Here is a 12,992-nt window from a genome sequence, read left to right as displayed (position 1 = left end):
ATCTTATAATGTACTAACTGTAGCTTATATGCATTCCTTCACAGTTTATAAAGTAATGTGCAATCCAAATTGACATAGAGATGATGTAACTAAATATTATGCAATCAATATATTGTACCTAATGGGCAAATGAAGTTAATATTTAAAGAAAACAGCAACTGCATCAAGAAAATTTATACTGTCCTCAACATATCCCTCTTGTTTTGGAAGTTCATTTAAAAAAAAATGTCATCTTGCTTACTCTCATTTATATAATGAGTAGAAGCTACATTCTGAATAGAAAAAAAAGAAAGTGATTCCAAACTTCAGATGCGTTTTGATGTACTGTTAATTGTGCTTCCCCTGGAGTTATGGTTCGAATTCACCCATTTAGAGGCAGCTCTCAGAATGTTGTTGGCTTCACACTAGCTGTTACATGGCTGGAGTTTCATGGCAGAAAGCAAACAGGAGGAAAAAAAAAATAGTGTGTGGCATATGTTCATTATTAACTATACAATTAATTTGTATCTATATGTTAATATTCTTCAGAAGTCATGGTGTTTTAAATTACATTCATAAGTAAATTGGTCAGTGTAGTACAAAGATCTAAAAATGTTTATTTCGGGCTGGCCGAGTGGCGCGATGGTTAAAAACTGGCTTGGGACACCAGAGGACCCCGGTTCGGATCCCACATATGAGGGCCAGTGACACTGCCCTCTACAGCTAAGATGCTGAACAACAGCTCATCCTGGAGCTGGGCTGCCATGAGTCGCCGGCGACGGCGTAGGCTGCAGCCCCTGTGGCAGTGGGTTGCCATGGGCTACCGTGTGTAGCCAACAGCCGCGGTGAGCGGCCATCCAGAAGCCGGCGACTGATCTTCCTCACCCGGGAAGAGCGCAATGATGGTGCCAACTTGGGCCAGTGAAGCAACGTCCTCCACAACTAGACTGAAGAACAAAACGACAGCAACTTGTCTGTTCCCCTTCCCCCAATTCCCCAGCACTGTTCCCATCCCCCCAATTCCCCAATAAAAAAATAAATCTTAAAAAAAAATAAAAATGTTTGTTTCTATTTGATTTAGTATAAAAGTGGCTGATAATAGAGCATGCTTGGCAATGCAGATTTCTCCTCAGTTCTCACAGAGTAATATATGTTGTTTAAAAAGCAATGACAATTATTTAACGGGACATGTCTGATTAAAAGTATTTGTAATCTATAAAGTTTATTTTTTATTTACTAATGGTTACTATTATCAGGGTTTATTAAGTCACATTGAAATTCAGATATTTTGAAGACTACGTTTTAAAAATTTTAGTGTAATAATGTAAGTCATCTCATTATTTGTGGAGCCCTTTACGAACTGACAGGTTAATTAAAATATTGGTTTGATATGTAAAACTTTTAACTTTAGTTCTTAGATCACAAGGCACATGAAGTTCAAAGAGAGAGTCAATCCAGATATAAAAAGGTTACAACAGAGATTAATGAATAAAATAACAATAATAATTAATAATAATGATAATAACTGATATTAACTATACCTCCACTCTAGTCCCGACATTGTATTACATTGAACAATATGAAATTGCCTTTTTTCTAGGTAAAAACGGTGTAAAATATTGAAAAATTTATAGGTTCTAACTAGTCCTTACTAAAAAGTTGTACATATATTATTTTTATCCCTACAAAAGATCATTTTAAGTAGCTATTTAAGGGTGGGGTTAGGGCCTTTACTATTCCTATTTACAGAGGTAGAAGCTGAGGCTGTGGAACTTACACAGCTTGCCAACGGTTACACAATTAGCCCATGGGACTGAGCCCAGGTCTCCTTGACGCTACAGCTACTGCGGGCTACCATGCCCTGTGGTCAGATGATAGTGTAAACCACTTACTTTGTAACAAACCCTCCACTCCCTGCCCGTGACTCCACCGTGCTCCAGACTTTCCTCCCAGCTCAGGGCCAGGGTGTGACTTGAGGTTCAGCTATAGCAGGGGTGTCAAACTGGCAGCCCCACGGGCCGCATGCGGCCTTCGAGGTAAATTTTTGTGGCCCACGATGCTCTGAAGTAAAATGAAAATAGAAAAAAATTGTTATGAAGAAAATAGCGCTTAGGGGAGATCGAGGCAATACCTTACACACAATTCCCTCATTAACCCTTTAACTACTGAAGATGAGTATGCAAAAAATTACCTCGAGAGCCGCATGCGGCCCGCGGGCCACCAGTTTGACACCCCTGAGCTATAGGATCAGCACACAGAATACGCTGTGTTCTTTTATTAATCCTGACGAGTGAGTCCTGGGGCTGAGGTTTTCCTAATGAGGAAGCACCTCAGCAAAGCACCTGGCAAGCTCTGCCTGCACTTTTCGGAGGCCTCTTCCCCAGGCCTCACCACTGATCCTCAGTGTCCATTCTGAAACCAATGATTAGCAGTTCAGCTAACTGTTTATAAATGTCTCTAATGCCTTCAGAAACCTCTGAAATGGATAATTTCTTTACTTCAAGTAGGTTAGCATTGAGGCCACTGTGTGTATGTGTGTGTGTGTGTGTGTGTGTGTGTGTGTGTGTGTGCGCGCGCGCGCGCGCTTAAGAAATAGTCTCTTGCTGTTTTTCTCTCTTACACTGTGTTCAACTGTGTTGTTTTGTGAAGTCAATAGTTCATGGCTTTAGGTTTCCCATAATCACAGGCCTTTCTGTTTGTTTTTCCATATTTCTGAAAGAGTATCAAGATATTGAGGTTGTCTTAGATGTGAACCATCTACCCTGCTGTGAATATTGGTTCCTATATCTGTGTCCCCAAAGCCCAGTGAGAACTCAAGAGAATTTAAGATGCACAAAAACAGTGGTCTTTTCTGTTTTGCTTCTAATGTATTTCCAGGGCCTAGAACAGTGTCTGGTATGCGGTAGATTCTCAGTGGTCATAGTATAATGAGTGAATAGAATAAATGAATAAATCAATATGTTCCCTGCCATGTGCTTTCTCTCGAGAGACTTACCTTTCCTGTTGAGTTATCTAGGAAGAGGAAATAGCACGTATGATGGCAGTTAGGTAAGAATAATGTGGTGTGTTGGCGGAGATCTTCAACCTTTAAAAGTTGAACATAGAATAAGCTAGATTGTGTGTGTGTGTGTGTGTGTGTGTGTGTGTGAATCAGACTTAGGATTTTAAATCTATCATTTGAGAACAGTGTTAAAGGTTAAAGAACAGGATAAATCAAGAAGTAGGAAGGCTGCATAGGGGATAATTATTCGGGTAATAGAAGATGAGGACTGAAATTGAGTCAGGGACATGGGGAGTATGGTACCTGGAAAATAATTAGGTTATGGAATTAACTTGTAGGTGGCCAATCAAACATAGAAAATAAAAGAGCTCAAGACTAGTTTTTCTTACTCAGAAAACTCTGAAGATGTTGGCCATTTTTATATGCATTACGTACACATTGTCTTAAGTAGTATTCTAGGGCATCTACTAAGAGTGAAGTGTTTGAGAATTGAGCAGGGATATTGAGAATAATGGTGTCTAGAACAATCACTTGGAAGCCAAGTAAAAACAATGTCAAGTGGCATTAATGGCTGACTGAGGTTGGTCACTGTGGATTCATAGTGATGCCAGTAGACATGAGAATGGGGGTTTCCCCACCAGATTTTCTTCCTTCACTTCAGCCTGAGTAGAAAGTGGATTGTGGGATTGATCAAAGTGAATACATAGAAGGGCATGAGTAAAGGAGGTCAAGGTGTCAAGAAGAAGATAGTCATCAGCAAGTGAGAGGGCCCAGGAATCCGTCGCTTATGTCAAGGCAGAGGTAGCAGGTCCATGATGGCGCTGACTGGACTTAATCTCAGCAGATTCCAGTGGGGCAGAAGGGGGGTATGCAGCCATGTGGCTGAGGTTCATTGATCTCAGCACCACTGGACATGGTTGAGGTCTCTGCAGGGCAGCTTTTAGCTGAGAGTCACTAATGAAAATATGAGAAGCTGGATGGGGAGATTGAGAGATGGGTTTCAGGTTGTTTTGGAGGTATGTGTGACCTATATAGACTGAAATGCTTCAATAGGAATCTTGGATATAAGGGTCTAGAGCCCTGGATGAATGGCAGGATTAAAGATAGATATTGGAGGGCATCAATTCAAATGTGGTAGTTAAAGCTGGAGTGGCAGTTTTCTGTTTCTTGTTTTTTAAAGAGGGAATATAGCTGGAGGAAAAAGTTAGCTCTTATCCTCTCCTTTCTTTCTCAAATATTTCACTGAAAATTCTTAGCTTCATTTCCCTGGTTAGATAGGTCATGACCTGGTATCATTTAGGTTCATGATATAATTAAACAGCTTCTACATCTATTGTGGCCTGTATACCTTAATATTTGCTGCATAATTGTTACCCTAATATCCTCCAAACATTTCCAGGCAGGTTTCAATTCTGATTCATCTTTGTATCTCCTCACTATTTGCAAACAAGATGTATCAGATTTTCTGGAAGACTGGTTAAAAAAAACCCCAACAGAACAGATTCCTAGAGCCCACAGCACCCTCCCCAGGAAAGGGTTCTGATTTAGTAAGTCTAGGGTGTTATCTAGAAATCTATACTTTTAAAGAAGCTTCTAACTGATTTTAACACACACTGAGCTTAGGAAGCAATTTCATTGAGCACAGGATCTAATGCCTAGGGGATGTTCAAAATAGAATTGTTAAATGGATAAAGATCACCATTCAGGGCTGTTTCTCCTGCCAGTCACATGGTTAAATTAGCAATGCTCTGATGGGTTAGAAAGGGGCGAGGTAAACTCTTGATGAAAACATGGCTCCAGATATATAAGGTTTATGATATTCTTTCTTTTTTTTTTTTTTTAAAGATTTTTATTGGGGATTTTGGGGAAGGGGAACAGACAAGTTGCTGTCCTTTTGTTCTTCAGTCTAGTTGTGGAGGATATTGCTTCACTGGCCCAAGTTGGCACCATCATTGCGCTCTTCCCGGGTGAGGCAGATCAGTCTCTGGTTTCTGAACGGCTGCTCACAGTGGCTGCTGGCTGCTCACAGTGGCTGCTGGCTGCTCACGCTGACTGCTGGCTACACACGGTAGCCCATGGCAACTCATGGCAATCCACTGCAGCAGGGGCTGCAGCCTACGCCGTCACTGGCGACTCACGGCAGCCCAGCTCCAGGTTGAGCTGTTGTTCAGCATCTTAGCTGTAGAGGGCAGTGTCACTGGCCCTCATATGTGGGATCCGAACCGGGGTCCTCTGGCATCCCAAGCCAGTTTCTAACCAACGTGCACTCGGCCGGCCCAGGTTTATGATATTCTTAAATAAAGCAGAGGATTTCACTTTAGTGGTATGCCTTTTCTTCAACCTATTCCACCAATGCTGATATGACTAACAGAAGGGTCCATTTTCTAGTACAGATTGTATCTGATAGCCATGAAACAGCTTTCAAAAACTCATGCTTTAGGTTACAAGGGGTATCAGGCAATAGGATGCAAGAAAGCTCTGTGAAAAAATCATGACAACCATAAAAAAACTGAAAGTACATTCTCTATACTGCTCCTGGCCTGGTCGTGTCATGTTGCACACAAAGAACAGAGCCCTAGTGTAATGCATTTTAACAAATACAAGTGGATATATAAAACAAATACTATATATATATATACATATATATATATACATATATATATATGTATATATATATATATGTATATATATATATATATTGCATGCCATTTTAGAAGATTTCTTGGCTTTTCTGTTGTAGAAGCAAAACCATCCTTGACAGTTGCCCATATTTGTCAATACTGGCTCTTCACTGGTATCCTCAGCAAATCAATGGGCACAAGTTTGAAGGAAAGGAAGGTGATTATATTCAAGTTCCTGAGAGGTTATTGGATGTCCCGGATGCAGAAATAACGTCTGGGGAAAGTACATGTGAATTAGTCCAGTTTACAGAATATAGCAGCCAGCAGTGGCATATAAATGGAAACAACCTTCCTGCCCTGAAAAATAAGGTAATCTATCATTATGGAATCTGATTTTTCTGTAGCAGCCACACTCCTCAGAATGCATTTGCTTGATCAGGTTTGTGGGAAGTGGTCCACATGGTGAGCTAATTATAAATAATGTCCCATCTTTATGAACTGTTTGTAGAATGTTTTATCTCGAAAACAGTTGGAAATGTTTCCTTCATGTTTTATTGAGTAAACTATATGGGAAAAGTGAAAAAAAATGTATGGCTTTCACTAATATTATATTAAATTATATACCCCTCTCATGATGAAGTCTGACAGTTATAGTCAAAGTAAATGTTGTCAGCTGAAGACTGCTCAGTAACTGAAATGGAGGTAGAAAGTTTGCAGTGGAAAAACACTGAGAGGCACTGCCTTCATAAGGAAGCTACCTATTAATAGTGGCACTAAATAGTGACTAAAGTGACTAGAAAAATAAAACAAAGTTCAGAATAGGAGATTCAGTCATGACATTAATTTGAAAAGATAATTAAGTTTTCTGTTTTTTTTTTTTTAAATTATAGGTATTATCTTTGAGTATGAAAGGTCAGAGTTCACAACCCCTGACTGACAACAATGAGGTTCTCTACAGGATTTATGCTGCCAAGCCCAGAATTGTTCCCAAGACATCTCTGTGTCTCCTTTGGAATCAGGCTGCTGCAAGGTACATATTAATAATTATTTAAAATCAAAATTTGGTCCTTCCCCATTTCAGTACCATTGAGCCCATTTTTTTTTTCTACTGAGCATTAATGACTGTAGAATAACCTCTACAATAAATAAGACAAAGCAACATAAGAAATGTTGAGCATTGTGCAGGTGGCAAATGTAGCCAAACAATTTAAGTATGTGTTTAACACAATATTTACTTCTTGATTGTTAATGCTTTCATGGGACTTCACATGAGTTTTACTCAATTCCAATACCCTTCTTATTGGCTAATTTATTGGGTAGGCAAGGGAATTTTTTTTACCCCTTCCATCTGGGCTTGTGGTTCTGGGGCTGATGCTCTGTGTTTAGAGGGATTAGCAAGGGATTTATAATTCCAGTCCACATATGGCTTGGAGCCCATTTTGAGTATAAAGTCACGCTTAGGAATGGGAAGATGAGAGCGAGTCTTTCTCTGAATCTCCTTGGCCTAAGGCCTCTGAGCACTTCTGCCACTCAGGACTCAGTCAATGCTGTAAGGTCAGGCAGTTCTAGCCCAGAGGGTCTAGTGTCCAAATCAGTCACTACTTTTTGTTTAGTACTGACTTTCAGCCACATCAACTAAAATTGTAAATAGGTTTAACAGCTTACTTGGCTAACCAACCAACTTTTCTTTGAACACCAGAATCCTGGTTAGTCTCTGTCTTTCCTTGGAAAAAATAATTATCAATTGAAATTTCTAATGAGTGATGACAGATATTAAACCTAATACAGTGGTACTTTGTAACCCTCAATGTATAATTAATAATGAATGCTTCAAGCTTGAATCTGCAGTTGGGGTTAAGAAGTTTTGTGTCCTTAGAAGAGTCAAGGTTAGTGTATCAAAGATACACTAAAGGGAAGAGGCTCAACCAGTAGTCACTGAGGAATGCTCAGAAGGCTGGCACGTGATGCTACATTTGCTGTAATCATGACAATGGTTTTGTGCTAAATTAGCCAGACCTTTGAGAAGGGAATACTTGAGAGAACCCTAGAAAACATTTATGTACTATAACTGGCTCCAAAATCCAGAATCGATGAGGAAGGAATTTTAGAAAAGCATATAAGTAATTTGTGTGGTTCAAAATACAAGGAATTATGAAAAATAAGGAAGGGTAAACACTGCACATTATAATGGCTGTGTCAGTCATTTGGGATTTTTAAAACATGGAGAAGAGTGCCTTCTGTTGAAAATCTTGGGTGTGTATGCTTTGGATTAGGTAGCAACAGACACTGCTCTGTTGAGAAGACCAGATTCCTCTGTATCAGAATGCCTTTGCAAGTTTGGGTAGTATTTAGGCTGCTTCTTAAGGTGCCTTGTGGGACCTGTTGTGTCATGTCTGGGACAAGGTGTTCCCTGTAGTGTTTCTTCTTGAAAATATGGTCTGCTTAAGTCTTGAGTCAAGAGCGCTTAGTTTAGTAAATTATTTTTTTTCTTTAAAAGCCATCTCAGCACCTTAAGTATTGATGAAAGAGGAGTGGTGACAGTTGTGTTTTTGCCCTAGCTGGTTGTCTGACAGTCAGTTTTGCAAAGTGGTTGAGGACACTTCACACTACGTGGAATGCGCCTGTTCATACATGTCCGTGTATGCTGTCTACGCCCAGACTGACAACTTGTCTTCATACAACGAAGCCTTCTTTTCTTCTGGATTTATATGTATCTCAGGTCAGTACAATATTTTTGAGTCAATAAGTTTAAATATTTGTGAAAATAAAAGTTTGGTTTCCCATAGTCATTTTATATGTGTAAGATGCAAATATACTGCAATTCATCAGCACTAGGAGAAAATTAGCTTTCCCATTGTCTTATTAATTCATTCAACAGATATGTATGGAGAACCAACTTTGTACTGAGGGTGTAGAAAAGAACAAGACACAGTCCTGACTCATAAGGAATATAAAATACAGTGTGGGATAGAAGCTAGATAATAAGAAAGGATATAAAACATAGTTCAGTCTTGTGATTTAGAGGACAGGTTATGCAGTAGAATGTCAAGATTGTGTGAGATAATATGTACAAAGCAGTTTGTATTTTTATTAAAAAAACAAACAAAAAAACCCCTACCCCTTTAGTTGATATATATTCTACAACCTAGAAATACAACCTAAATATACTCAACCACTGTTAAAAAGTAAATTGTCTTTCACCTTCTACATCTAGCCCTGTTTCTGGCAGGAATAGGAACTTGAATTGTCTTAATGTCTGTCAAACTATTTACCTATAATTTAACTTTGAATAACTATAGTTATTCTCATTTGCTGTATTGATTATATGGCTGGGAGTCTTAATAATTTCTTATTTGTAATAACATCTTTCATAAGGATGATATAAGGATAACATTTCTTGCTTAATAGATTTTTCTAGGTCCACATAGTTCCAAACCAGATGGAGACATGATATATTACTTTAATGTTAATGTATTTACAGAAATCTCACATACTGGTGAAATAGAGCCAAAAGGTAAAATACTGAAATGAAATCTACCTGTTATTTTCTGTATTGTCATGGAGACATAAGTTCAAGCACTGCTGTGACCCACAAAAATCCCTTGCATGTTCTAAATGCTGAATATCATAACAAAGAGTTTTAGAAATGGAAGAATGTTATCTTGATTTTATAGAAGACTAGCAGGATTAGATTTCCTGAAAGAATGGTTAATTCATTCTGCAACTAACTCTGGCAAAGGCTGATCACTCTGGCAAATATAGATTTGCCCATATATTTGAGAATCAACATCTAAAATATGAGTATCTACTTTTATTACTTTTGATTCGAAGTCATATTTGAAATTAAAGTTGACCCTTGAACCACACAGGGATTAGGGGCACTGAGTCCCCCTGAGTTAGTCTAAAATCCATGTATAACTTTTGACTCTATAAAACCTTGACTATTAATAGCTTCTGTTGATGGGAGCTTTAACTGATAATTTAAACAACACATATTTTGTATCTTACATGTATTATGTACCGTATTCTTACAATAAAGTAACCTGGAAAAAAGAAAACATTAATTGTAGAGAAGAGAAAATGCATTTATAGTACTTTACTGTATTTATCAATACCATGAGTCTGTGTTGTCTGTTTTTTTTTTAAAGATTTTTATTGGGGATTTGGGGGGATGGGAACAGTGCTGGGGAATTGGGGGAAGGTGGAACAGACAAGTTGCTGTCGTTTTGTTCTTCAGTCTAGTTGTGGAGGACGTTGCTTCACTGGCCCAAGTTGGCACCATCATTGCGCTCTTCCTCGGCGAGGCAGATCAGTCGCCGGCTTCTGGACGGCCGCTCACTGCGGCTGCTGGCTGCTCACGCTGGCTGCCGGCTACCCACTGCTACATGGCACAGGGGCTGTAGCCTACGCCGTCGCCGGTGACTCAGGGCAGCCCAGCCCCAGGTTGAGCCATTGCTCAGCATCTTAGCTGCAGAGGGCAGTGTCACTGGCCCTCATATGTGGGATCCGAACCGGGGCCCTCTGGCGTCCCAAGCCAGCTCCCCCAACCATTGTGCCACTCGGCCGGCCCTGTGTTGTCTGTTTTAGGCTATGATGTTCTTCAGCAAGTTTTTTCTAATTGTTGATTGAAAAAAGTCTGCATATAATTGGACCCATGCAGTTCACACCCATGTCGTTCAAGGGCCTACTGTATTGTTTTGTTTTGTCTTTCTCTCTATGACATGTTGTAATGTACATTGCCTGTTCTGTAGATGAAGAGACAAAGTCTTGTCTTTGTGTCTGTTTTAGCTTCAGAGGAAGATGAATGTGCATCCTTCTGCTGGGTTCCCAGGAAATAGTGAAGATAATTTTATATATCTTACATCCACATTCTATAATTTAGGTCAGGCCACACTGAATTTGGAAGCAGCCTGACTAGCTTTTTTCAGGAAATGTACTAACATACAATTAGACAGGAATTAAACCTTTTTTATGTAAATCAGCATAGATCCCAGCGTATCTGTTCCAATTCTAATTCACAGTTCTGAGGATTACACTAGAGCAAAACACCTAAAATGATCAGCGTATGAAATGGGCATGCATACAGGCCCAAAAGTTTAGTAATCCTCATCTTAGAAAGATGAAAGTTCAGGGTATATACATGTGAGTTTTATTTTATTTATTTATTTATTTTTAAAAGAATTTATTGGGGAATTGGGGGAGGGGAACAGACAAGTAGACGAATTGCTATTTTGTTCTTCAGTCTAGTTGTGGAGGACGTTGCTTCACTGGCCCATGTTGGTATTATCATTGCGCTCTTCCCGGGCGAGGCAATCGGTCGCCGGTCATTGGTCCGCAGCTCACGGCAGCTCTCGCCCCCTGCCGGCCACTCACAATGGCTGCCAGCCACTCATGTAGCTCATGGCAGCCCACTGCAGCCCCGCTGCAGCCTACACCATCGCCAGCAACTCACAGCAGCCCAGCTCCAGGTTGAGCTGTTGTTCAGCATCTTAGCTGTGGAGGGCAGTGTCACTGGCCCTCATATGTGGGATCTGAACCTGGGCCCTCTGAAGTCCCAAGCCAGTTCTTAACCATCACGCCACTGGGCCGGCCATGGCCTTGTGATCTTAACAAGACCCTATAACATTCTATAACCCATTTCATTTTTACTGTCAATATGTGAACTAGGTCATGTTTGATATACTTTTAGGTGATTCTCCTATGTTTGTTTGTAAGCGGAGATTAGAGATGGACAGGCCTCACATTTGTTTCATTGTTTGTTTTGTTTTGTTGTCTTATGATGGAGAAGTACTTTAACACATTAGTCAAACTAAAGCTTCCTTTTTTAAATGGCTCATGGTTTTATTTACTTCATAGATTACTAAGTGATAAATGCCAACACAATGTCAATTTTACTGTAAGTAGCAGGAGGTAATTGTCTATAAATTGCTAAATAACAAGACTTACAGGTTAAGTAAATAAATACAACCCAAAATCCTTTGAAGCGTACTTATTATTTTGTTCAAGGCTTATTAAACTGCAAGAATATTCTACTTGCACCTTTTCTGTTTTACAAGCTGAGATTCTGATAGTTTGTTTTTCAGAGAAAAGTTGATACCTACCAGATGCCACCCACTTATTTTAAATTATGTTTAAAAATAAGAGATATTTTCTAAACTTTTGTGTCAAATTTTTCCAAAAATATCAAGTTCATATTCACTGTAATCGTTGTCCTAAGAGAGCCATTATAATTATGGGAGAGGGTATATCAAAACAGCTTCATTCTGTCAAATGGAGAGTTATTTACAAGAAGAATAGGAAAACAAATGTGTAAAAACCTTTTAAAGTTTTGAAGGGTAACTATGTGATGTCAGCGACTTTAGTTTTAATTCTGACATGGCATAAAATGTTGGATTTCTCTGGCTATGTACATATCGGTGTATAATTAGAATGAACTGGGCTGCAAGTCACAGAAGAGAACTCAAATATCTGATATAAGTAAACTTATTGCTAGGGTTGATTAACTCAGCACCTCAGTGACATCATCAGGGGCCCAGCCTCTTCCCACTGTTCTGTTTTGCTCTCCTCAAAGATTTTATTTTATTTTCTCAGTCTTGCCCCTACATGGTCTTGAGCTGGCTGCACACACAATGACTAGACTTGCCAAGGGAAAATCACTTATTTGCTTTCTGTTTTAAGAGCAATGAAAACTTTTCTGAAAGCCACCCAGTATGTTTTCCCACACATCTCTCCCTCCAGAATTGAATTCCATGACCTTTCATAAACCAGTCGCTGTCTGGGAGGGGATACAGATAGAAATATAGAGACAAGCAGTGCGAGAGCAGTAAGTGTCTATCTTTTTGAGCATTGTGTCCCTTGTTCAACACAGCCCCTGACATAGAGTAATTTTTCAGTATCTATTTGTTAAGTTCATAAACAAGTGAATATACAGTGTTAACCTGACATCCTCCAATAATGACATATACTCGGGACTGTGTAGATTAAGTTCATCCCTTCAAGTCCCACACTGTCTCATTTTAGCCTTTTTTAATAAAAATTCTTCTGAAATACAATGTACTCTTTCTTGCTTTCACTCAGGACACCGCAGTTCTGTGACACCTATAATGTTCTGCCCTGTCCAGTGTGGTAGCCACTAGCCACATCTTACTGAGCCTGTGAAATATGGCTGGTATGGTTGAGGAATGGAATTTTTAATTCTGCTTAAATTTTTCAATAGAATTTCAATTTCAAGTGGCTATTGTGTTGACCCTCACAGGCTTCACACCCTGATTATCTGGAAGCTGATTTCCTGGCAGCTTCAGCATTCTGGAATCAACCCTTTCCCCTAATACAGAGACCTTGTGTAGTCTCAGGTGTTTCATACTGACTTTTGTTCAACCTAGAAAACTTTT

At 39.4% G+C, this 12,992-nt stretch overlaps 1 protein-coding gene across 1 annotated transcript in view; it reads left to right on the top strand.

Annotated features, from left to right (window-relative positions):
• Positions 1–12,992, top strand: part of ADGRV1 (adhesion G protein-coupled receptor V1) — a 548,236-nt gene that overhangs the window by 243,622 nt on the left and 291,622 nt on the right. Inside the window, exons 74-76 of the mRNA XM_019641108.1 lie at positions 5,721–5,970; positions 6,492–6,631; positions 8,160–8,320. Of these exons, the coding sequence (XP_019496653.1) occupies positions 5,721–5,970; positions 6,492–6,631; positions 8,160–8,320 (551 nt within the window). The remainder of the gene's footprint in view (positions 1–5,720; positions 5,971–6,491; positions 6,632–8,159; positions 8,321–12,992) is intronic.

Source organism: Hipposideros armiger, unplaced genomic scaffold (assembly GCF_001890085.2).
Source record: "Hipposideros armiger isolate ML-2016 unplaced genomic scaffold, ASM189008v1 scaffold_57, whole genome shotgun sequence".
NCBI lineage: Eukaryota > Metazoa > Chordata > Mammalia > Chiroptera > Hipposideridae > Hipposideros > Hipposideros armiger.
This window is presented reverse-complemented; position numbering and strand designations above follow the sequence as displayed.